Genomic DNA, 25,782 nt, shown 5'->3' with positions numbered 1-25,782 from the left:
TAACTCATTACGACTCTTTCTCTCATCTATTAAGAGCATTGGCTGGCAACCAACCAGTACTTGTAAGACGCATGAACAGTGGAAGCCCGTTCATTACTTCCCTACAAAAAATGATCAGAATGTTAATTTTGCTTTTGTGTTTTGGCCTTTTGATTTATGTATTGACAGCGAAGACAACTTCCCTTGGATGGTAGCTGTTGTGTATTTTATTCACGCTTCGTTTTTTATTGCGGTTTGTTTTAATGAACTTGTGAACAACATAAAAAACGCCGCCCAGAAAAGGAACAAAAGAAGAACAAAATACGAGTATAATATAAAACAATATGGGAAATGTATATTATTGGTTTAAATGTAGATGGCTTTTGTAAATAAATGTTATTACAACATAACGTTTGTTATTACAAGTTTAATAAAATTGTGAACAATATTGAAAAGATTCCACAGATTTGGGTTAAAATCAGTCAAGTGTATAATCACGTGGTTCTTGACATTGCACTATAAGTTTAAGGGGATTTACCTAAGTTACCTGAAGGGACTTTTATTTTAAGGCCACGTATGCATTTCTGACGAAAAAAGATTGTTTTGGGTTTTATTTATTTTGCAAAAAAACTGCGCCAGTATAACTGCGTTTACATTTAAGAGTAATTTTTTGGTTTATTTATAATCAGAAAACATTATGACAATTTCCTTGGACAACAATGAAATAAAGACTCCGGTTAGATGGAAGCGTGTTTGGTCTAATGGAATGAATTTTGGACTGTTTTTGTCAAACGCTTTGGTCCAGCGAATAAGAATCTCTCTATTTTTGGACATCACGACGCTACTTGTATCGAAAAATGTGTTTTGGTTGGCAAATAGTACGGTCTATGGATTAAGAAGCCTACACTATGTTGCAAATAGTACGGTCAACGGAATAAGAAGGATTAACTATGTTGCAAAACTGACGGTCAATGGAATAAGATGGATTAACTATTTGACAAATGGTGCGTTCATTGAAAAAAGAAGGCTCAACTATTTTGCAAATTGTACGTTTATTCAATTAAAAAAGCTTAACTATTTTGCAAATTTTACATTGAATGGTATAAGAAGCGTAAACTATTTTGCAAATGGTACGTTCATTAAAAAGATTTATGGAACTGGAAAGTGTTTTGGTTGGGGAAAAGCAAAAGTTTTGCAAACGAATTTTGGACGGCGACAAATTCCAACGAACCATCGCAGTCATTCGGTAATCAGAGGACCTTACAGGGGGAATGCACCTAACGCTAGAAATAAACCTAAGACTAGGCCTTCTCATTGTAAAAATGGTCGTGCTGGGAGGTCAGCTTACAAGAAGAATAAATAAACTTGCACAGATTTTGTGAATATGCTTGCTTGGTTTTTGCTTAAATTTGCTGTATATAGCAACTGTTGCCTGTTTTATGCTGATTTTTTGTTTGTAATATGAAGTAGTTTTGTAAATGAAATAAAAATGTACAAAATAAATTAAGTTTTTAAATAGAAAATACTAACAAATATAACAAAGAGGATAAACTAATAAAATTTTAAGTTCGCAAACAGAATGTTTGCGATCTATGTTCAAATAGTTTGCCGATATTTTCAAAGTAACCATAACATTTTCTGAAGCTAAAAACATAAATTTATTTCCAAAACACATAGTTAGTCAGCGAAATTAAGATTCGTATTAAAAGAAGAAAGAAAATGAAATTTCAAGGATTATTTTGGTCAATTATTTTAGCTTTTCCATGTCGGATAGTTGCTCAAAATGTCACATTTTTTCCGCGTAAGTTTTTTTGTTTTTTTAGATATATAAATAAGTTAAAATTGATGTTTGCGTAAACACTTATACTATTTGGGGTTCTTACTAAAATAAATTTGTTATGAACAGTAAAGCAGTAAAGTAAAGACAGTAAATGAGACTCAAGATTTAAGTTGATTTGTTCCCTGTCTTGCTGTTTTAAGTAAAGTGGTACTTACTTCTGTTGCTCGATTAACTATAATTTTTTGGGGGGATTTGTAACCGTGTCAGAGTTACGTTTAGTTAAACTATATACTTAAGTTTTAAATTTGCTTATTATATTGAGGACAAACTAACAAATATTTTATTTTAACTAGTTGCTGTTACATTGAATCCTCCATATGCACCGATAGCGACTTGTCAGTGTGATTTAACTGAGAATATTTGTGATATAAACTGCTGTTGCGACCAGGTATGTTAAGTTTAAAAATTAAGCTATTAGTTTTTTCTGTAGTATGAATTGGTGGTGTGGTTTAAGCAACGCTTTTGGCCTGATTTTTAATGTTGCCATGTTAAAAAAGAACTTTAAATAAAGGTTTACGCCTATTGGACCAAACAATAGACTGAAGGGAAAATACTTAAGATTAATTATATTTTAAACTGGCAAAGTCAACTTGTGAATAGGTTAAAAGTAACAAATGTTAGTCTATCTTGGAGGGGGGTACCTATTAAATAGGTCTTAACAAGATCAGATTTATATCAAATTATGTTAAGTGGATCAAATAAGACGAAAAAAAGGATCGCAGAAATTAAACCCTAACCCCAACTTAAATCTATACAGAAAACACTTAAAATATTTGATCTATTTGAATAATTGAATTTATTTGGTCCTTTTGGATCTTTTAGTTTATTTTTTATAGATACTGATGTGTAGATTGTAAAGCTTATGTTTTAACTATTAATTTTGTTTAGGAATGTACGGCTGATGAGGTCACAACATTCCAGTGTTTCCAAGGATTTTTTGGTGGAAATTTCACAATCGACGACGTTAATTTATGCAACACCCTCGCATATATGAAACCAGATTACCACCAATTTACTTGCATTCAGTTCCTTAACTCACCGGAGATTGGACTTTTTTACACAAATTTCACCGGAGTTCTTGGAAGTTTTCTGGATGATGCTACCTTCAAGTAAGTTAGAAATTTGTGTTTAATTTTTAATACTTATAAAAGGTATAACCAACTTTTATTTTTTATTTGTTTGTTTTGCTTAAAATAATGAATAGTAAAAGAATTAAACTGGTGGCATGTTGTAGTGGTTAGAACACTTGGCTTCACTACACATGAGGTCCTTGGTTCAATCTTCATTGCTTCTATGCTGTAGTGTTCTTGAGAGAGGCAATGCAAACAGAATGAACTCCGCTGAGTCAACACTTAATCAGCAGCTTATAATTACCGGGCAATTATAATCTATAATAACCCAAACTGCCAAAGGCAACTCGAGACTAAGTCAGGGTTAACAAATGTTACTCTATGTTAAGTTTGTGAAGTCGGCCTTCCTACATCAAGAATGTATGAATACATAAAAATAAATAACAAGAGCAATTTTATGTTTTTAGCTCTCTACTATCTCTCCAAACCAACACAGACTTCACTTTTTCTTTTCCCTCTGTGACCACACCATCATATGATAACTCCGGTTATTCTAACTCTGATGTCATACAGACCATTGTTGCTGGAAATCAAACTGGATTTCTAACCTTGCCCCAGGTTTGATTAAGTTTAAAATTCTTATTTTATAATTTAACACCGGCAACGTGGTGTAGTGGTCGGAACAGTTATACACTACATGAGGTTTTGGGTTCAATACCCACTGCTCTCATGCTGCAGCGCCCTTGAGTAAGGCGCTATAAACGGTTTGAACTCCTGCTGAGCCAGCACTTAATCAGCAGCATAATTACTGGGCAATTATAATCTGTGATATCCCAAACTGCCACAGGCAACTCGAGACTGGGTTGGGGTAACTGATGTTACTTTATGTTTAGGTCGTTAAGTCGACTTTTCCACATCGAGGATAAAGATATATTAATATAAAAAAATATTCTAATTATTTTTAAATTTTTTTTCAGAGATCATTAAATGGAAATTGTGTTCGAAATTCTTTAATTGGATTCCAGAATGACAGTGAAGCAGTTTGTGATGTCACAGTCACTAATTCTTTATGTACAAATGGTTCAGTGTTGGACTCCTCATTGTATTGGAACAATGGGCTAACAATGGCAATCAACCCAAACAATGTTAAACTGACCTCCAATGCAACGGTTTGTAATTTTTCTATTTAACTGATAATTGTATATTTTGTTTTATTGACATCGCTCTTTTAATCAGGATTTTAATTGTTGCAATACAGTCGCAACTTTTAACTAATATTTGTCATATTAATTTATCTTTGCTCCAGTTTTTTTATTTGAAGGCCTATAAATTGACAACACATATATATATAATATATATATTTATATTGTACAACAAGCTCGATTTTATATAGATAACTGTAAATTGAATTAGGGAGCCTTTTATATGCTGAACTTACACAATTTCATTACAAGAGTTTTTTTTTAAAAGGTTGGCTGCTTATGTGTTATTATTCTTACGTAAGGCGCTATAAATGGTGTAAACTTTTGTGGAGCCAAAAACAATCAGCAGCATAATTATCGGGTAATTATAATCTATAATACTTCAAACTGCCACAGGCAACTCGAGACTGGGTCGGAGTAACTAATGTTACTCTATGTTTAAGTCGTGCATTCGACTTTCCCACATCGAGGATAAAGATATATACAAAAAAAAAAGAAACAATTAGCAGTATAATTATCGGGCAATTATAATCCATAATATCCTAAACTGCCACAGGCAACTCGAGACTGGGTCGGAGTAACTATTGTTACTCTATGTTTAAGTCGTGCATTCGACTTTCCCACATCGAGGATAAAGATATATACAAAAAAAAAAGAAACAATTAGCAGTATAATTATCGGGCAATTATAATCCATAATATCCTAAACTGCCACAGGCAACTCGAGACTGGGTCGGAGTAACTATTGTTACTCTATGTTTAAGTCGTGCATTCGACTTTCCCACATCAAGGATAAAGATATATATACAAAAAAAAGTGTGACACTATGTTTAGGTCGAGACGTCAACCAACCTAAGTTGTGAATGTTCTTGTGAGTTATTAAGTTTTTGTGAGTGATTAATTATTTTTTTTTATTAAGGTTGAGTTTCTGTGCGTAAATGATTCCAGCAACTTTGTGAAATCAAATTCAAGAACTCCTTTACCTAATTCAGAAAGTTTATTTGGACCAGGAACGACCACCAACCAAGGTAGAAAAATTAAAGTAAAAGTTATCAAAAAACTGTTTTTATTGCAATTACACTCGTTTAAATAGGTATATGCTCATTTTTTGTTGGCATATTTTTTTAAACTTTAGGAATTTTTTTGGTTTAAAAAAGTTTATTTATCCTTCGACTTAATTGTGTTAATAATAACCACTTAAAAGTTTATTAAAAAAATGTTTTTTATTGCAATTACACTCTGTAATATAGGGCGTACCACATCTTTTGAACTTTAGTATTTTTTGTGGGTAGAAAGTTTAAATGTATATTTGGTTAAAACTTCTTTTATTTTACAACTTAACTGCGTTAATAATTAAATAACCACCTTAATCATTTGCAATTGATAAAACTTTGTATTTAAACACAAAAACATAAAACACAATTGAAGCTTAAAAATTGGGGGCGATAAAATCTGGCGTAAAACAAAAAATATTACAAAGTTAAAATTAGTGAGAATGTCGCGAGCAACGTTCATAGATTTTCTTGTCGTGGTTTCGTTTGGCGTTCCTAGTCATCCCAACAACCATGTTTCGAACCTGCGCAAAAAGAAAGTTTTAAATAACATGAAAAAGTTGTTTAAAAGGGTGGTGTCATCTTGTGGCACTGCATGTTAAATAATTTGGTGATATTTGGCACTCCGGCAGTGCAGTAGTTAATACCCAAAGAATGCCTTGAGGGTCATTGCAAGTTATATTAAAAGGAATATGGTGCAATTATGAACGCATTTTGGTAGATTACTTTTTGAAACACTTGACCTATGGGTCATCTGTTAGTTTTTAACCCTAATAACAATTAGAGTTTGGACTTTCACCTTCTTATACATGTCCACTATATCGGGAGCCGGATGCTTCTTCATTCTCTTGTACAAACGATCCCGAACTCCAATCATGTCGAGGATCTCGGGGGTGATCCACTTCTTGTGTTTGTGGGGGGGTACCTGGGGGGTGGAAGGAGAGGTGGTGTCTGAAACATAACCAAGAGTTACCACAAAAGTTAACTTAGACCCCTTAAAATAGGTTTCGGAATTTAACCTGTGTTATTGTTCAATGGATTTAAGTTTTGTTCTAGCCAAGGAGATTCAACGATTGCATTTAAATAAGGAGTGACATCATCAGTGATGATGTCATTATGAGGAGTGGTGGAGCGTGAAGGGCAACTAAACTCATCCGAATCTACTCCCGACGACGCCTGGCTGCCTTTTAAAAAACAACAATTTTTACCTGGGTTAAAAACGTGGGGAAAAAACAATTTTTCTTCTGGTGTTACATGTGCACAATCTACATATACGTAAAACAAAATTAAAGGGGTTTACTCAACTACAAAAAGGATTTTTTACCCAATGAAATACCCACCGTCGTAATAGCTTCTTATACTTCCCTCAGTTGAACTGGATTGGTATCCTGAATCCATTGAGAGTCTCGGTTTCTCGTCCCTGATCTTCTTCCTGTACGAGGGTCGACGACCAATGGCTTTGCATGAAGTAGATGGAGGAGGAACTCGGAGGCTGTTTGGGCTGAAAGAAAAAAGATCAAGGTTAAAATAAGGTCAAAGAGTAGATTTTCACCCTCTCAAAAAAGGGTTCAACTTTGGAAGTCCTAGGATTCACGGTTAAACCCCCCCTAAATTTTTCCCATTTCCCCCTTAAACCCACCTTGTGAAGGGTGACACCCCTTCGTCATCTGCATCACAATCGCTACTGTTCGTCGACCTTGTTGAGGGTATGGGGCTTCCCCCAAGATAGGGTGAAGGTTTAAGATCGAGGATATGACGATGGATGTCCATCTTAGTGGTGGGATTATGGTTGTCATGGTGAATATTGGGGGCTTGGGTGACGTATGTGGTGGGCCATGTACTGTGGACTCTGTGGAAACAAATATGTTATTTTCTGCACAGGATTTTTATTTTTTGACTGAAAAAAAAAGAATTTTTTTACCCACCTGTTCTCATCATTGTACACTTCATTTAACAAGTTCCCTGCCTCTTTGCTCCAGTCGTCGCTAGGTTGGGTGCAATTAAAACAAGCGGTGGGCAAGTAGGACTGCATGAAGATCTTCATCGCCGCCGCAAAATCGTCCATATTTTCACAACCGCGAGGCGGCGCTGTGGAGCTGTATTGTTGGGTTTCAACGGGTTGACTTTGAGGGGTTATCACGTACCCGTTTCTCTGGAAAATGAAACAGAACAATTTTTACGTCATGAAACCATAGATTGTGACGTCATAAATCAAAAAGTCGTTTAATACCTTCATTTTCTCAAAATCTTCATAGAGCTGTTGAAACTTGGGAAGGGGGTTTCCCGCTTGTATTGGGGGCGGAAGGGTGGCGGGGGCGAACATCATTGGAGGTGGGGGCATCTAGAACAACATTATACGTCATAAACGAAATATTCTTTAAACAATGACGTCACAGGCTCTTACCTGGTATATGTTTGGTTGAATCATTCCGTATCCATCTACTTGTTGATGACGTAATCCAGGAATGACATAGTTGTGTGATGACGTATGTTGACCACGTGGTGGTGGGTAGGAACGTTGCTGATTGGTTCGATTGTATTGACCAATCACGGCAGGAGGGGGACGTGACGTCACCATAACCATTTTCTCTTTAAAAACAAATTAAATTTGGTTATTAAACTAATTAACTAATTAATTAAAATATAATTAACAACAAACTTACCTTTAATAATATTTGGAACAAGACAAAATAAATAATCTGTAAAAGAAACTTTTGTAACACAAAGGCGAATAATTCTAGAATAAGACAACTTCGCAAGCACGCGGCTTACTTAAGGGCCTCGCATTCCACAAACTTTAAATTGCTTGATTGACAGGATCGGGAAATGGGCGAAGTTTTCCTAAAAAAAACGCGTTTTTCGCCTAATTACGCGACGCATCGACGCTTCACTGCAGCAGCTGTTTTGGTTAAGAAAAACTTAGGCTTGTTTGTTAAGGCTTTTATGATATTTTAAGCTTGTTTGTTACTTGGTTATTAAGTTTTAGGTTTAAAGTGTTTAAAATCGCTAAATAATTAATGTAGAATTGTTAGTTTGAAAGTTAAGATTACTAATTAGTTTATTTTGTTAAAATTTTAATTAAAATAAACAAAATTTATCGCGTTTCAGGTTTGTAAATTAAAACCAAAGGTTTTTTAGGATTGTTACGTCACAACTTATGTTTTCATCAGAAATGACGTCATATTTTGTTGTTTACTCAGGCGTTTCATGTATGTCATCAAGTCCAACTGTAGCGGGTTCAATTTGCAACAACTCTGTCGTAAATGTGACGTATGAGATCACGTGGAACGGGGGGAATGTGACGTCACTGAATGCTATTATTACACTCGCCAACGTACCGATGACTACCACCAACCCGAGTAAGTTCTTACGTAGGAATGACGTCATTATATGATAATAAAACAATTTTTTTTTATTTACCTCTGTAGATGGCGTCTCAAGCAACGTTTTGAGTCAAAGTTTTCAGGTTCGATTCCAGCACAAAGAAGCCGCAGGTTTATTGAATTTCCGATCTGGAAACCCTGGTTACGATGTAGGGTTGCCAATAATTAGTGGAGATCAGGTTACTACATTTGTTAGCATCGTGAATTCGCTGAGGATTTGGCAACCTGGTAAGTGGTGTAATAGTAAAGTTTAAAACTTAAAGTTGTTATTATATTACTGGAATCAATGTCAGGTTTTTTAATACTTTAAACTTTTGTGCGTTTTTGTGATTCGGGGATTGTATTTAAAACTAAGATATTTTTTTAAATTTAAAAATGCCCTGTTTTGCGTAAGGTTTTAAACTTCAGATGTGGGGGATTTTAAAAATTAATAATTTAAATGTTTTTTGTGTTATTTGACCTGGTAAAAACAAAGAATAAAAATATTCTTGAACTATTAAAAAGTTTTAAAACTTAATTTTGTATAGTGTTGGTATAATCAATGTTGGATTTTTTATACTTAAAACTTTTGGGCGTTTTTTAGACATAATTATTATATTAAAAACTTAAACATATTTTAAATTTTTTAAACTAAAAACGCCCCGTACAGGCAAAGTTTTAAACGTAGAGGTATTTTGCTTGATTTTGTTTGGTTAAAAAACTAATATTTTTGTTTTGTTTTATTGGGCCTGATAAAAGTAGGAAAAAATTATTTGTAATTTATGAATTGTGATTAAACGCCCCGTTTATATGATTTAAAGCTTGTTTTTAAATAAATTGGTAGTACACGCAATAAAAGTAAAAAATTAACTTAAAAAATTAAAACTTTTTTGGTGGATAAATTTGGTAGAAAAATCATTAAAATTCGTTGTCAATTTCTTAAAATAACTTGATTGGATTAAATTTCATTATTTTAACTCGTTTTGTTTTGTTTATTATGTAAGTTTTGTTACTTTTAATAATATTTATATAAGCTTTAACTTATTTTAATTTGATTTTAAATTATTGTTTTAAGTCATCTAATTTTATTTTAATAACTTTATGGTTTTATGCGAATTAAAATCAAGTTATTTTTAATAATATTTAGATAACTTGACCTGAAGTAACTCAGGGTTTAAAGTTTTTTAAATTTTTTCAACTTTTGAATATAATTTGGTTATGTATTTTAAAATTACTTTAAAATTATATTTTTATACAAAATTTTAAATATTTTATTGGTTTTGATGATAGTTTCTTACTTATATTGATATTATTTATAAATCTAAGACCAAAGATGCTTTTAATTTAATTAAATTATTGTTTTTAATAGTTTTTAAATTTATATTAGAGGTATATTTATATATACATTAAAACACAGAAATATGGCCATTAATTTGGTTTAAATTTTTGTTTGTTTTTTTGTTTATGTTTGAGTTATTAAACTTATTTATATTTCAAATTATTTGTGGTTAAATTTATTTTAATATTTATTTAACTTTTAACTTTTGAGTCTTTAGGGCGTGGTTTAATTATAAATTCTTTGAATTCGATCTCCGCTTGACCTTGGTGTCGTATGTGTCGTAATAATGACCTTTCTGACAGCTTGTGACGTCATAATAGCATGTTCGATATATTATTATTAAAAAGTTTAAATTTCATTTTTTTATTGGCGAAAAATAAGAAAAAATAAATTTACAAAAAAAAAACAATAAAAAGAAAGCACAAAATGGTTGACAAAAACGCGAATAAATATAAGTTACCAGTGACGTCATCATTTGAGATGACGTCACGATGTTGACAAAGGGATGCACAGAGAGGTACAAGGCAGTTGTGACGTCATAGAGACGTGTAGTGGCAGTTTTGTTTGGCAGTATTTATATAAGGCACGAATAGAAATGGCAGCTTTAAAATTTTTGTTTTTACAAAAAGAGTTTTTTTTTTTACATTAGTTTGGTTGGCTGTAAAGTTCATAAAAAATTGTTTATATTAAGTTTTTAAATGTGGTGTTTCTGTTTAGAAATTGGATTTTGATATTTTTTTGTCCATATAAAAGTTTTTTGTTATAAAATTTTTTTTGTCCAAAGTTTTTTTTTGGAAAAAAGAGAAAAAAATTTTTTATCCTCTTCTTCTTGTTACACTGAGCGAACAATGAGATTCGAGTTTAAAAGGTCGAATTCCAACCGAAAATCTTTGACCATCGTCGAACGCGTACTCGCCCTAAACAATTATTACGTCATAATTAGTTTTTAGTTTTAAAGCTATGCTAACACAATCACGTCACTAACAAAACAACTTTAATTATGATGTCACACACGCACACGCATAAATAACGACACACATTAGTGACGTCACGAATCGATGACGTACCTCTGGGTCGATTTGAATGATGACGCCGAATCTTTTAAGATATCCTTGTTTACATAAAGCATCGGTCCTCGTCTGTACATGTCTCACCGCTTGGGGGGGTATAAACAAATCGTTAGCGAGTCGAGGTCCCACGCACTTTTTGCGAATAAATCGCTAAAAAATTAAAAATATTTAAAAAATTGGCAATCTTGAAAATTAAAAATAATTTGGCAGCTTTAAAAAAAAATTAAAATAATTTGGCAACCCTGGATTTTAAATAACTTGGCAACACTGCTTACTTGTTGTTTATCCTCAAAGAAGAAGAGTTCAGCTTGGGAGTCGTCCAAATTGAGGACATGAGGATCGCTCGAAACTTCCTCGCGATCATGACACAATGTCGTAAACTGGTTCGCTTCTGCGACTACTTGTCTTCTGTGACGTATGTGAGCACTTTGTGACGTATCAAAGGTGATATTTATCCGAGGTTGAGAGTTGGGTGTGATTGGTCCGACGTCGATGTCGTCGCGTTTTGGGGCTTTGTTTGATATCGCGCTTTTACCCAACATTGGGGTGTTCTGCATCGTGTCGAATACGTCATTGGAAACAGTATCTACGTCATAATCACTATTATCCATTTCTTTTAAAAAATGAGATCTCTCCTTCTGTGCAATCTTCGAGTTAACATCCGGTCTTTGTGACGTAATAAGATCCATCAATAAATTTCTTTCTTCGCTTCCCGACACCGCGTCTTGTTGAGGTTTCGGCGGAGTCAGGATCGATCTTTTCCCGCGGGGTCCAGTCTGTTCCCCGGTCTCAGCTAAATTAACGGCAAGGTTTTGGTCGTTGTATTGTGGGGGTCCTGATAGGAAGGTGGCATATGGGCTTTGTTGGGACAGCAATCTAAAGTAAAAAACATTGTCAAATAATGACGTCATGTGATTAAATAGTCGTGAATAATGACGTCATATGAACAAATAGCCAAATAATGAAGTCATATCATCAAATAGTCTCTAATAATGACGTCATATCATCAAATAGTCTTTAATAATGACGTCACATCATCAAATAGTTTTAAATAATGACGTCATATTTCAAATAGTCTCAAATAATGACGTCATAATGGTTATCAATCTAATAAACACTTAGGTACGTCATCAATGTGTGACGTCACTTTTAAATTTAGGTGTTAATAACTCGCAAAATTATTAATTACTTACAAGCAATTAGCGACGCATAAATCGTATCTCGATTGTATAGCTCTGATGTCACCGTTCAGGAATGCGTTCGTGTTTAGGATTCGGATAAGTGCGGACACGGTAGACGGAGCTCCGGGTCCGAACCGGGAGATCCCGGAAGCTAGGACCACAGCGGCATCACATTGATCTGAGTAAAATATTTTGAATTTTGGGTTAACTTCGGCAAAATGAAATGAAATTTTTTAATTGTTTAAAATCGGCTTTTAAAACATCAAACGTCTAAAGTACCGCAATATATTTATTAATTTTAAAAACAATGGTATTGTCCTCGTACAAATTGAAAAAGTACCAACTAAATCAAATAAATAAACTATGCAACTTCATAATCTCTTTAACTAAAAATCCTTTTTTAATCGATCTTAAAAATTAAACCTTCCAACGAACCTCCACAATTCCTAGCAGTCAAAGCTGTCAACACTGGTTGCACAAGCGGGTTTTCCTCTTCACGTCCAGTGTTTCCCCCTTTAATATCAGTAACTTTGAGGTTATCCTCAAACAAGAACTCCAACCCGATTTCACCCTCTCTTGTGTTAGGGGCTCTTCCCAGAACAAGGTTGTTGTTCTCCGAAAGTCGGTCCGGATCGCCAAGCACTTCAAATACGCACCTATATGACGACATAATGTATGTTAGTGTGATGTCATAGTAGGTTAAAAAATTAAATCGATGAAATTGATTTTGTTCAAAATAAAAAAAAAATATAAAAAATAAAAAAATATTTTTTCAGGAAATCAAAATCAACTAAAATTTGATTAAGAATGGAAATAATAAAACTCAAATAATGACGTCATATCATTACTTGTTTATGACGTAACAAAAATGTTTGATGACGTAACAAAGGAGTCGTGCGTTAACCTTTTATCGTGAGGTTGGCAATTATTTAATCCTGCTTCGTTTGTTAACGTCATCATTTCTCTAACAATAACAATTATAATAACAATAATAAAAACAATAAAAATATTTCAAAGTAACAATTCCACTGACAATACCAACATTGTTACAATAAAAAAGACAATGACTGAGACAATAGAGCCATTGTTCCTAATTAAACTTTAACTTAATCCCATTTTTCCCCAGTTTTATTTTTTTTCAACTTTTATTCTTTCATTAAATATTCCAACTCACCCAGCACTATGATAAATGTTGTAAGCTATCGATGGATTCTCTCTGTAAAGCTTACAAGACATCGTTGTCGACATCGTCGGATCCTCCGTGCACATTCGCAAATAATCCGGGTTCTGTTCCATCGATCGCGACCCTATATGACGTCATAATAACAATTAGTTCACTTACACTAGTTTTATAGGCGAAATTAAAGACGGTATAAATTGTTCAATAATGACGTCGCTTCTTTTTAATGTGACGTCACAACAACATTTATAGTGACGTACCTGGGTTGTTGCACATCTGGAGTTCGTAATCGTCTCCTCTTAACCGATCGCAAGGACCGTTCTTACAATCCCGGCTCCGGACTCGAACTCCGGCTCCCACGGTCTGGGAACACATCGTCCACAAGCTCCATTCCGTCCACGTGGGGGCGTATTGTTGGTGGTATTGGGGCTGAGGGTTTTGTTGGGGGAGGTTGCGAGCTTGGGTGAGCAGAAACAAAGCTGTTGACGTAGAAGGTTGTTATTAGTCGGTATTCGTTTCTGATGACGTCGTATTGTGACGTAGTTAACATTTTATGATTGTCATAATGTTAAAAAAAGTCGCGGGTTTGTTTTGTTTTATTGTGACGTCATATTAAACGCTTCGTAGTTTATGATTGTTACGTCATCGTAGGATTTTGTTAATGTCATATAAAGTCATTGTAAACATAAAAAGTGTGTTTAAAACTGGTGTTTGTGACGTCATTAACGTATTAATTATCATAGGAAATATTCGTTTAATTATGACTCGACAAAACTACAACGTTGCCGGTATTTCATGCTGATGTTAATACTTGAAACTTTAAGCTTTCAGTAATAAGTGTGTAACAATGTTGTAATAATAACATTATAGTGACGCTTTAATTACTACCTCGTGACGTCATAATAAGATTATAATGTCAAACAAATATTTGAAGAGGTCAATAATTTAAGATGTCAAGTTTTCGTGTACTTTTGTCACGCGTCACTCTTTCACTACCACGAGGCGCATTTTAGGTTTAATTTAGAGCGAATATTTATATTGTAGCGGTCTAAGGGTTTTAAAATTTCTTTCACAACACGAAATATCGGGTTTTACCAATTCCGCGGGTATTTCCCGGTTGTGAAATCATAATTACAGCGGCCCGCCATAGAAATATGATAATTGCGAATATGAAGACAAAACGTGGCGAGTTTAACCGATAATTAAAGCTTCAAAGATGGATTAAAACATTGGATTAGGATTAAAGATTGGAGGTTGAACTAGAGGGTGGAAATTAAGGTCAAAGTAGGCGCTTATTTTGGAGTTATTATTCGTCGAAAATTTCAAGTTTAAACCCTTTGTATTTAAATTGTTTCATTTTTAAGTGGAGTTAATTGTCGGTTGTGGAACTATTCGGCTGGTTTGTTATATTGAGAATTGGGTTTTTGTGATTTAGAAAATATTAAAAGTTGTTAAACTTCTTTTTTTACATAAACAATTTTTTTTCAGTAAAAAATTGCTTTAAAATTTTCCCAAAATTAATGTTTTTTTAAGTAAATTTTTTTTCCAGAATATTACTTTAAAATAATATAAAAAACTACTTCTTTTTATATATTAACAAATTTGGTAATTTTGGTAAAAAATTTGCTTTAAAATTTACCAGAAATTAATGTTATTTAAGTAAATTTTTCTTTACAAAATATTACTTTAAAATAATATAAAATATTTTAAAACAAAATATTGCTTTTAAACTATTTAAATTTTAGTTTTTTTACGAAATATTTGTTAACGTTTACCTGCTTTAATAATGGTTATAATGGCGTAAATTCTCATCTTATATAAATAAATTAAAACACAAAATAATTAAAAATAAAATCTGTCAATAAAAATATTTAAAATTAATTAATTTCGGAATTATTTTCGTTTTTAAATTCGAAACCGGAAGTTTTAATTGTTCTCTATTTAAGACTAAACAATCACTTCTATGACGTCATAGGTAATAATAACTTAATTTAATTTGATTCTGCGCTGATTTGAAAATCAGCAAAAAAATCAGCAAATTTTAAAAGATTTAAAATCGTGATCGATTTATTTTGTATTCTTCTAATTTAAGAAATAATCGGATAATAAAACCTCGTTAAATCTTAATCAGGTTTTGAATATATCGACTACAAATATTAACGCGGAAACGCCCAAATTTTAAGATTTTATAGCAGACCGATTATTATTCTGCAAACTTAATTGGATCATTAACAAAATTAAAATGTGACAAATTTTTGATTTATTAAAAGTTTTAGTAGCCAATTATTAATTAACGTTTAAATTGACCTCATTTTGTAAAACGTTGCTACATTCTAATATTTTAATAATATTTTAATATTTAAATTACTTGTCGCTGGTTTATTATCGATATTTTTGCTAAATTTAAATAAAAACTGTTTTTTCTTGGCCTTAATATTAAGATTACATCGATTTGATTTCTTAATTTGATTTCTATAAACAAATTAAATCTTTACTAAAGGTTAAACTTTCGCGGAATAAATTAAGTTTTTTTTCGATTATCTGCAAACAATACGACCTCTTGTTACGTATTAAAGAGTTTATTGTATTAAAACTAAACAATTACCTATTGTTTATAATAACTTTAATATTAACCTTAATTTGCGCAACTAATTTATTTAATTTTAACCAAATTTTTTGTACTTTTTTATTTAAATTTTTTTCTTATTTTTAACCTTTAAAGTTGACTTTTAAAGCTATATTTTAAATAATAAAACTTAAACCTAATTCCTCTATCAAAAACGAGTTAATCTGTAGACGAGGTTACATAAAACTGACGAAAATTGAACCAAACTTTTCCTTATAAGAGCCCGCAATAGTTTAACACGAGTAACACGTTACGCCCACTGACGGATACAAAATTTTACGATTTTTCGAGTTTCGGTTTTTGAAATCGTGACATTTTAAGATTTCGTCGATTCGATTGTTTATAACAAAATGTTATTCCGCGCACGATTGTTGGAACGGCGACGGTGTATTGTTGCGCGGGTTTATTTTGTAAATCGATTTTTGTTTATATGTTTTAAGATTAGTTTTGTGTCGATTGTTTAGTGTTTGTTTCGTCATAAACAAAATTAAATTTTTATCCTCCAAATATGGATTTAAATTTTTGATAATTTAAAAATTTTCGAAAACAAAAAATTAAAAAATATTTTGAACGAATTTTCTGCGTAAAATGCGGATTTAAAATCTTAAATTTTCTCTAATTTGTTTATTTTATTTTTGATTAAAATCAAATGTTTTAAAAATTATCTTAAAATCAAGTTTACTGTGGCGATATAATCATTATTATATCACAAACAAATCACTCTTTTTGTGTTTATTCTGGAACTATCTGAATTCTAAATTTAACTTAAATGTCAAATTAAATAAACAATTTAAACTATGATTAAGATTGTGTTGCAAATGGTTGTATTAAAAACTAGATTCTTTACAAAATAATAGTTTAATTAATTTAGTTTTTAAAATATTATTATTTTAGTTAAATTTAAATGTTTAAAAAGTTGGCCATTTTGTATTTAAAAAGAAATTTAATATAAATGGTTTTAAAATCAACAATTAATTAATTTTTAAACCTAATATAACGCGTGTTAATTAATTAATTATCAGCAGTAAATTAACCTTTAAATGTTGAGGTAAATAATGGCCGAAAATAAATTTAACAAATCAGGAAAATATTTAAAAATAAATATTTCCGGTTCTGGTGAAAACAACTTACTTGCAAAAGAAATCGCTTCCACGCTGCACAATAGCGTTGATGACGTTATAATGATAATAAGTAACCATGTTGTTTGTGATGCCATAGTCCTTGTTTGTTTTTTCTTTAATTTAATCAATTTTAATAATTTTTCATAAATTTCTAAATTCTGCAAAAAAATAATCAAGTGATAATCGAATATTGTCGGTTAAACACACACCTGTATGACGTCATAATGTATTAACGCGGGTTTTAAAACATGGAAAATTTTCGACACTTTATTATGACTCATAATCGCCGGAATATATTAATGTGACGTCACAAACCGAGGAAAACAAATTTGAGTCAATTTATTGTTAAAGACTTATTAGGAATTTTTTTAAACTTAATAGTAAACACTTTTAATTATTTTTTCATGCAAAAATGCCAGCTTTGCTACACTATAATAAACTAAACACCTTACCAATAAACTAAACAAAATTATAATTGAATGAATGTTTAAAAACTTAAATTTTAACTTATATTTATATAGAAATATGTGTTAATAGTTTCGCAACATTGAATCATAATCATAAGTTGTTTATATCTGGTAATTTTATTTGGAAACTGAAATAATAACTTAATATATAATAAATCCAAATATAAATTGTTATGATTATTAAATGTTGCAAAATTTTAGCTCAATATTGATATAAGTTAACTCAATATTATAAGTTTTACAAATATTATTTTGAATTTATTATAAATATTCAACGTATATTGTTTATATAACCATTTTTAATTTTCCATATTTTACAACTTGGCGTAATACTGAATTATATTTAGAGTTAGATTTACATCTTATTAACTTTTTAAATTCTAGAATAAACACAAAAAAATAAACAAAAACTTTTCAATATTTCCAAACTCACAACTTAAATCTTAAACTTAAAACTTAAATCTTAATCTTAAACTTTACTTTTATTCCTAATTTTCCAAACTTAATAATTTCTACCCCAACTCACATTCTTTTATATATAAACGCGGAATAATATGAGATCATGCGGATGTACACACGCTAGGGAAGCGGAACTACTTTACTGTGAATCGCGATGTTAAAAGCGTGCGACCATAGATTGTGACGTCACAGTAAAATGAGTGTCTCGTCACAACTGGTTCATTCTGGTTCCCTGCCGGTGGAAGGAAAACTATGACGCCTGTGACGTAATACACGGCATTGTGACGTCATTTTATTCTTGAAAATCGCCGCGTTTGCTGTTTCATCGATTTTTAAGTTAATTTAATTCTAAATAATCCACGATTAAAATTTATTTATAGAAAAAAGAGGATTTTTTTATTTCGATTTTGTTTTGAAATAATGAGTTTGCGTTTTGTTTGTAAAAAGGTGATCGAGTTCGTCATATTAGTGATTATGACGTCACAACACGTGATTGCGTGAAACAATTGAATTTATTTTGAGACGTGAGACATTGAAATGTTATTGAGGTTTTAATATTTTAAAGGTTGCCAAGATTTGGTGAATTAATAAAGTCTTTGGCATAATTGCAATTTAATTTTAATTTTTAATTGCTAATTATGAATTTTCATTCCGATCTCCTTTCAATCTTTTATTGGGTTCAAGTTTCAACCCTGATTTAATTTTTACTTTAAAAATCTTAAATTTTAAAATAATTTTAATTTTCAATTTTAATTCAACAAAACTTCACCTAAAATTTTTAAACTTTTTTTTTTTTGGGCGAATTGTAATTTAATATTGGGTTTGAAAGCTTTATTTTAATATTAATTACGATATTTTTTTAATTCTTTAACCGGGTCAAGTTTAAATTGTAAATTGATTAATTTTTTTGGGTGATTTTCAAAATTAAAAAGCTCAAAATTTCTTAAAATGTAACTTTACAATTTTAATTCTACAGAAAATTTTCCAAAGATTTTTAAAACTTATTTTGGTTAAATGAGTAATCCAATAAACAAATTAAAACTAGAATTACTATCAATAAAATCATCAGACGACAATTGCGTGATATTAGTTTCTACGAATCGAAATTTGAAAATAAAATTCGAAGTAAATTTCAACTTATTTAGTAATTTTATTCGATTCTTACTATAAACCACGCCTTTCCTGCTTCAAATTGTGACGTCACAATCTTGCGTAACAAACGGTCATTCTTGTGGTTACAAAGATGGTGGTTATTACGTCATAATTAGTATTCTTTAGTTTTACGTTTCCTTTTTCAGCCGCAAAAATTCGGGAAAAAAATTAAAATTTTTTCAGAAAAATTAAAAAAAATTAATTTCGATTTTAAATTTAGAAAGTTAATGATATCAACATTTTGTTAATTTGTCTCGTTTTTAATTATTCTTTTTAAGATTGCGTGCAGCACGACAGCGCGTTTTTAATTCTGACGTCACAAAGGGTTACAAAACACGAACGTTGTTTGTTTTTAACATTCGATTAACATTCTAGAGACACCGAGAACGTCTAAAACGACCTCGAAATTTTATTTTAATGATTGTCACGTGGTTCACTCAGATTATTTATCTATTAACATATAGAAGTTATTTTTCGTTCTTTCTTTATATTTATCCCTGATATTTAGCGAAGTTTGTAAGATAAGATCGAGTTTATTTTAACATTTGTTTAAGTTGTTTGTGAAACTGATAATTTAAAGATTAAATTTTTGCAAAATAATCGTTGCAAAAATCACGATAAAAATAACTCACGTGACTAACTCTTTGTGGCCATTTTATTTCTGTCCAAGTTTTTAAATTCTCAGATTCTTAAAAATGAAAATAAATCCACTTCAAATTAATTACTACTTTCCAACATTTCTGTCTGCCTTAAACCCCGCCCATTAAAATCAAGGTAAGCCAAAAGTTCAATTATGACCTCATAATTAGGCCTGTGACGAAACAATTACTCCTTGTCGATTCCCATTGTCATTGTCTTTCCGTTGTTAACGAACAATAATAATTGAATCTCGCACGCGAAATTTCAGGTTTTTGTGAAAAAAGTTGTAATTAGCTGAAAAAGCGAAATTTCGATCTTTTAAACCGGCCTACGTAGTAAACAAAATATCACGTGACCTGATCACGTGATGGTATTTAAAAGATTATTCTTTGTATTATTTACTCTTTATTTTTTGATTAAATTTTGACTGAGTTAAAAAAGAATTTTAAACATTAAATTAATTAAATTTTCTGAACATTTTTATTAAATAATAGTGATTTCAACTAAACTGAAATTTTTTAACTGTATTCAGCACTTAAACTATTAAAACCAAGTTTAAAAAATTAATTTTAAATGATTTTATATAACTGATATTAATTTAAAATGAAAATTTGACAAAATATTTAAAAACTTGCAAAATATTACTCTCACATTTATTTATATTGCCCTTAGGCCCACTAACTTTTGTTTCAAAATTTTATTAACTTTTCAGACAAATTTTTAACCTTTTAAAAAAAATTAAATTGAAAAAAAAATTTTTTTTTCCGAAACTAAAAATTTTTAAGAGTTTTGTGTTTTGTTACAATATATATTCAAAGTTAATTTTTTGCAATAAAAAAAGTATTTTAACTTTAAAACTGACATGTTTTAGGGTAAACAAAAAAGTTGATTTTCTGGTTTAAGACTGAGTCAGGTCGAACATAAATTTGTCAAAAAAATATTTTATTTTTTTATAATTTTTTCTCTAAATTCGCCCACGTGTTTCGGTCACGTGATCACGGTCACGTGGTTAAAAATTTTGTTGTTTTGCCCAAAATGTTGCGGTTTGTTAAACCTGTTATTACCTCAAACTTTAAATTCAACTTTTTCGTCACTTTAGGCAAAAAAACAAGATAACAACTCATATGGAGAATTATAAATTAAAATAATTTAAATATAAAAATAATTATTAAATATGCTAATTTTTGGCGAATTATTTATAAATTTTGTTTTGCCAAAAAGTTAAACTTTCCAAACCACTGACAGCATGTTATTAAACTTTAAATGTAAATTTTAATTTTCCTTTAAATTATTTCTGGTTTAAAACTAATAATTAACGACAAAATAACATCGTAGTTTTCCTAACTTAAAAAACAGCTTAAAAAATATTATTTTACTCTAAAAAAACGGCAAAATTGAGTTATTATCTCTAAATAATATTTTTATTTGGAAAGTTTCATTTTCTAAATTTTTTCGAATTTTTCTAAATTTTAATTTCAAACTGATCCAAATTCAAATTTCAACTTGTTTAAATACTTTCCCCTCCCACGTGTTTGTGATGTCATAAACAAATCATTCATGTATACAAACCCTATCACAAGGTCGATTGTTTCGTCATAATTATTTTAAATTGGCGGCAATTTAAGGAAAATTTTCAGATTTTTCGAGCAGATAAAAAAGAATTTTGACACTTGCTCTTTGTTATTGTTGTTGATCATTGTGATTGTTTATTGTCACAATTGAAATAATAAAGATTGTTTAACAACAATTGGAAAATTGTTTCTAAGAATAGAATTTTTTGTTGTTTTAATTTCAATTATTTAAAAAAAATGCAAATTTTTTTCAAAAACAAAATAATTTTTGAGATATATCATGCAAAATCAATGCATGGTCGCAACAAAGAAGTATTAATGACGTCACAGTGGCTGATTGTTGCTACTGTTGATGTTATCATAAAAGGTGTGCATGACATTTAAAAATTATTTCAAAAATAAAAAAAAACTTTTTTTGGGTTTTAATGTTTAGGGTGTGAGCAGTGATATTGCAATTTCGTGATTAAACCGCGGAGTTTGCTATTTTTGCTAATATGTGATGTCTATGTTTTTTGTTTATATGATTTTTATGTTGATGGAAAGGCGCGCGAAATATTTTGAAGTTATTTTGACACGATTTCGCCCACAAAATAATGTTTTAATTATTTTATTTGTGATATTTTGGGTTAAAGTTTTAATTTTTTTTATCTCTTAAAACTTTATAAAAAGAATATTCGTAATTTTTGTATTTTTAAATCTGTTTTAAAATCTTTTGTTTTAAAGGTTGGGGGTGTTATTCTAAACAATTTTAATCTTATTCTAAAGATCATGGGCACCCAGATCTAATTTGATTAAAAGGTTATCATTTATTAAAACTGGTTTTAAAAATTTAAATTAGTGATATCGTAATATAAGCGGTGTTTAAACCTTTATAAAATTTGTTTTTTAACATTTGGAAACTTTCCCAATAAACAACAACAAAATATTATTAGAAAATGATCATTTAATGACTTAAATCATTTTAACCAAACTTCGAATCTTAAATGTTGTTCTAAAGTTTAAATTTATTTAAAACTTATTTTTTGGAGGTCAAATTAATGCAGGTCACATTTTACGCAAACTCAACGTCGCACAATTATGACGTCACAAATCGTGCACAGCGCGTCGTCTATTTTTGTTCTAGAATTTATAAATAAATATATTTAAGGTGTTTTCGGGATTATGATAATATGTAAATTGTTTTTTGGGGTGCAGTTTCCGCTCTTGTTTTTGACGTCACTGATAACTTAATGACGTAGTCGGAAATAGAATATGACGTCAAGTTTTAACTGGTTTAAATTTAGTTTAAGGAAAGCGTTTAAAACAAAGGTTAACAAACTTTGAATATGCCATAACTTTGTTTGTATTTAGTTAATCTTGATATGGAAAGATCGACTTCACGACCTAAACATAGAGTAACAATCGTTACCCCAAACCTGACCCAGTCTCGAGTTGACTGTGGCAGTTTGGGATATTATTGATTATAACTGCTTGATATTCAAGCTGCTGATTAAGTGCCGACTCAGCAGGTGTCCATACCGTTTATAAGGCTTAGCACAAAAGCCTGACATTTTATATGTTGTTTCCCTACTATAGAAATAGTTAAATCAAATAAATTTTAAATTTTTTTATCAATTTTTTTATTTATTCCAGGTCCAAGCGGTTTATGTTCGGGCTCTAGCTTAATAGCACCACCTTACGGCCAAGATATTTCGACCGGTTGCCTTTTGCGATTGTCTCTCACAAACTTGCTCTCGTGCGACAGCTTGCGACAACAAGTGGAGGATCAACAACGACAACTTGTCACAGCGACCCTAGTGGCCAGATTTGGGAATCCGAATATTACGTTAATTGACACTGATTGGTTAACAATTATCAAGTAAATTTTGACCCAATTTAGTTTTCTAATTTTAGCAATTTATAATTAAAAAAAGTTTTTAATTAACAAATTCAAATACTAAACCTAATTCTAGATATTTTATTTTTATTTTTTCATTTTTAAGCAACTTGAGTAATGCAACAAATGTCAACGAAACTTTCGGTCAATGCTCTCAAATACCAGCTCACGTGATAATAGAGTTTATGACGTCACAAACTGGAGTATTGGAAGGGTTTCCTATATTTGAAATTGTTGGTGCTAGAGTCAGGTAAGTCTTGGGTTCGAATCCAACTGACCGCAGTTTTTATTTTTTTGTTGCTAAGACTTGTATGTGTATTGTACGTAATAATTGTGAATATTACGTCACTTAAACTTTCTTATTACGTTACAGCTGGACACGTGAGACGTGGAGTATTGCATGCATGGTCAACGGAGCGTGTCAAAACAACTCAACCGTGCAGAGTTTCGCTGTAACGAGTTCAGTTATTTTCACAACTGTTGATGCAGTTCCTGCACCACCTCCTACTTTGTAAGTTCCAACCTGTGTGAAAATAACTTGTTTAAATAAGTAGTTGAAACAGCAAAATTGTTTATACACTTACCTTGACCATTTGGGGACCTGGGTTTGATTCTTTCATGCTGTAGCGCCCTTCTGCAAAGCCAGCACTTAGTCAGCAGCTTAATCAGCAGCATAATTACTGGCAATTATAATCAATAATATCCAAAACTGCCAAAGACAACCTGAGACTGCATCGGGGTAACAAATGTTACTCTATGTTTAGGTTGTGAAGTTGACTTTTAAGTTTTTGTGGCCCATTGACCTAACATTGCTGGGTTCGATTCTTATTTTAAACTTTGTTTGGTTAATTTAATTACTGTAAGCTGTAAAGTCAGCTTAGCAACATCGAGGATAAATTAAAAACAGCAATTATTTAATTTTTATGTCAAATTTTTAAATATAAAAATTATTTAATTTCACCCAAAACTTTCGACTAAAATTGATCGGATTATTTTGTCTTAACTTAATCGCGGTTCTTTTAGGTTTATGACGTCACAAAGGCCCATGATTAAAGATTATCCGTTAATAATGGGTTAAAGAATTATGTTTTAAGCATAGACGCGTGGTTAAAACTGAGTTTTTACGAATTTTTCCTGAAATAAATTCTTGATTTCGGGCCAATAGAACTCAATTTTTTACATCAATTTTTTTACAAAATTTGTTTATATAAAAAAGGTTTTGTTCAGTTTTCAAGGTTTTAAAATAAATAAACTGATTTAATTAATAAAATGTGTTCAAAAACTGATTAGCTTACTAATTAACTAAACAATTTACATAATTATCTTACTAATTAAAATAAAAATAGCAAATTTTTGAAATTATTTGTTCAATAAAACTTTGGTATTATTCAAAATTTAATTAATTTTTTAATTAATTAATCAAAATTTAATTAATTTTTTTTCAGATATCAAACCCGGAACAACGAAACTTGTGCTCGTGACGTCACTTGTTGGGCTGAGTTATTATTTCCATTATCTGCCGGTTATTACGTCACGATGCCAACAACAATGGCGAGAATGGAGGCGGAAACGAATATTGTGTGGGCGTTGTTTATCGTCTTCATATCAACAGGTTTGTTGTGACGTCATAATTGAAAAAAATATTTTTTTTTGTGACGTCATAATTAAAAAAATTAAATTTTATAATTTTTGTGATGTTATTATTACTACAAGTTTTTATGACGTCATAAAAATTAATTAATTTTTTAACAATCAAAACTTTTTTAGGAGCTGCCTTTCTAACTCTGGATTGGATCAAAATCGGTCGTTACGTCAAACATACTTTTCCATTATGACGTCACTATTCAATATTCCGTAGTGTTATTTCCACTGTAGTATGACGTCATTATTGCATGCATGTGACGTCATATTAATTGTTATTCTTCGTAATCGTGAGTTTTTTTTATTTTTCGTTTTTTTTTGTAAAAATAAATATTTTTATAAAGTTTTATTATTTTGTTTTTTTACTTAAATTAAAGACTTAGGGTTATGGGTTTAAATACCGGTTAAGGAATGTGAGATTTTGTGTATTTGGTTTTATTCTAAACAGGGATAAGTGAGTGTTTATAGATTTTTTTTTTAAATAATTACTTTAGTTTGTTAAAATATATATTTAGTGTTTTATGAGTAGATAAAATTTAAAAAAAATCTGTTTTTTTATAAATTTATTTTTTAATTTTATTTTGCTGATATTTATATTTAATTTAAAAACTAGAGGTGATAGGTTAAAATCTATACTAGAGTTTGTGTTAGTTTTAAAGACTAAATGTTCTGGGTTTAAATATATAGTAAGTGGTGCTAGATTTTGTGCCATATTTATAAATTAGGTCTAATTTTTATAAACGGGATTTCTGTTTTAGATATATGTTTTTAAAGTGTAACTTTTAGTATAGGTCAAGCTTTATGGATTTAATAATTTGTAAATTAATTAATTAAGTCAGGCGACTATTTTAAATATTTTTTAAAACATTTTTAAGGCTGTTAAATACCAAATAATTTATTTTTTTATCAAACCGGGATTTTTGCATTTGAATACTTGTTATTCTTAGACTTATAGA

General features: G+C 30.5%; 3 protein-coding genes across 3 annotated transcripts; 1 reads left to right on the top strand and 2 right to left on the bottom strand.

Moving 5' to 3' along the window:
- The first annotated feature begins 1,597 nt into the window (after positions 1-1,597).
- Positions 1,598-25,114, top strand: LOC145754725 (tectonic-2-like). The gene is made up of 13 exons (XM_082570829.1): positions 1,598-1,780; positions 2,113-2,207; positions 2,708-2,928; positions 3,357-3,507; positions 3,867-4,058; positions 5,010-5,118; positions 8,343-8,501; positions 8,571-8,753; positions 22,942-23,167; positions 23,292-23,435; positions 23,559-23,696; positions 24,631-24,797; positions 24,953-25,114. Exons 1-13 carry the CDS (start codon positions 1,699-1,701, stop codon positions 25,018-25,020), a joined length of 1,935 nt encoding a protein of 644 aa, XP_082426955.1. The 5' UTR covers positions 1,598-1,698; the 3' UTR covers positions 25,021-25,114.
- LOC145755200 (uncharacterized) lies at positions 5,577-7,726 on the bottom strand. The gene is made up of 8 exons (XM_082571429.1): positions 7,547-7,726; positions 7,373-7,483; positions 7,068-7,294; positions 6,782-6,991; positions 6,483-6,643; positions 6,162-6,407; positions 5,942-6,093; positions 5,577-5,666 (listed from the first exon to the last, which is right to left on the bottom strand). The coding sequence occupies exons 1-8, from the start codon at positions 7,724-7,726 to the stop codon at positions 5,577-5,579; spliced, it is 1,377 nt and encodes a 458-aa protein (XP_082427555.1).
- LOC145754726 (uncharacterized) lies at positions 10,271-17,175 on the bottom strand. The gene is made up of 9 exons (XM_082570830.1): positions 17,032-17,175; positions 13,535-13,753; positions 13,269-13,401; positions 12,999-13,058; positions 12,530-12,750; positions 12,107-12,272; positions 11,189-11,789; positions 10,911-11,063; positions 10,271-10,760 (listed from the first exon to the last, which is right to left on the bottom strand). Exons 1-9 carry the CDS (start codon positions 17,114-17,116, stop codon positions 10,659-10,661), a joined length of 1,740 nt encoding a protein of 579 aa, XP_082426956.1. The 5' UTR covers positions 17,117-17,175; the 3' UTR covers positions 10,271-10,658.
- Positions 25,115-25,782: the final 668 nt, after the last annotated feature.

This window comes from Corella eumyota, chromosome 6, assembly GCF_963082875.1.
Source record: "Corella eumyota chromosome 6, kaCorEumy4.1, whole genome shotgun sequence".
Classification (NCBI taxonomy): Eukaryota; Metazoa; Chordata; class Ascidiacea; order Phlebobranchia; family Corellidae; genus Corella; species Corella eumyota.
The sequence above is the reverse complement of the archived record's forward strand: the minus strand, read 5'-3'. Positions and strand labels throughout refer to the sequence as shown.

Bases quoted from the DNA above. Each gene is read 5' to 3' on its own strand.
- LOC145754725 (XM_082570829.1), top strand. From the start codon at position 1,699: ATGAAATTTCAAGGATTATTTTGGTCAATTATTTTAGCTTTTCCATGT. The intron at 2,929-3,356 runs GTAAGTTAGAAA...TTATGTTTTTAG, and splicing joins CTGGATGATGCTACCTTCAA to CTCTCTACTATCTCTCCAAA. The intron at 3,508-3,866 runs GTTTGATTAAGT...ATTTTTTTTCAG, and splicing joins GATTTCTAACCTTGCCCCAG to AGATCATTAAATGGAAATTG.
- LOC145755200 (XM_082571429.1), bottom strand. From the start codon at position 7,726: ATGGTTATGGTGACGTCACGTCCCCCTCCTGCCGTGATTGGTCAATAC. The intron at 6,644-6,781 runs GTGGGTTTAAGG...TTTTTCTTTCAG, and splicing joins GGGGTGTCACCCTTCACAAG to CCCAAACAGCCTCCGAGTTC. The intron at 5,667-5,941 runs GTGAAAGTCCAA...CTTTTTGCGCAG, and splicing joins TAGTGGACATGTATAAGAAG to GTTCGAAACATGGTTGTTGG.
- LOC145754726 (XM_082570830.1), bottom strand. From the start codon at position 17,116: ATGGCATCACAAACAACATGGTTACTTATTATCATTATAACGTCATCA. The intron at 11,064-11,188 runs GTAAGCAGTGTT...TTAATTTTTTAG, and splicing joins TCTTTGAGGATAAACAACAA to CGATTTATTCGCAAAAAGTG. The intron at 10,761-10,910 runs GTACGTCATCGA...ATAATTGTTTAG, and splicing joins TCATTCAAATCGACCCAGAG to GGCGAGTACGCGTTCGACGA.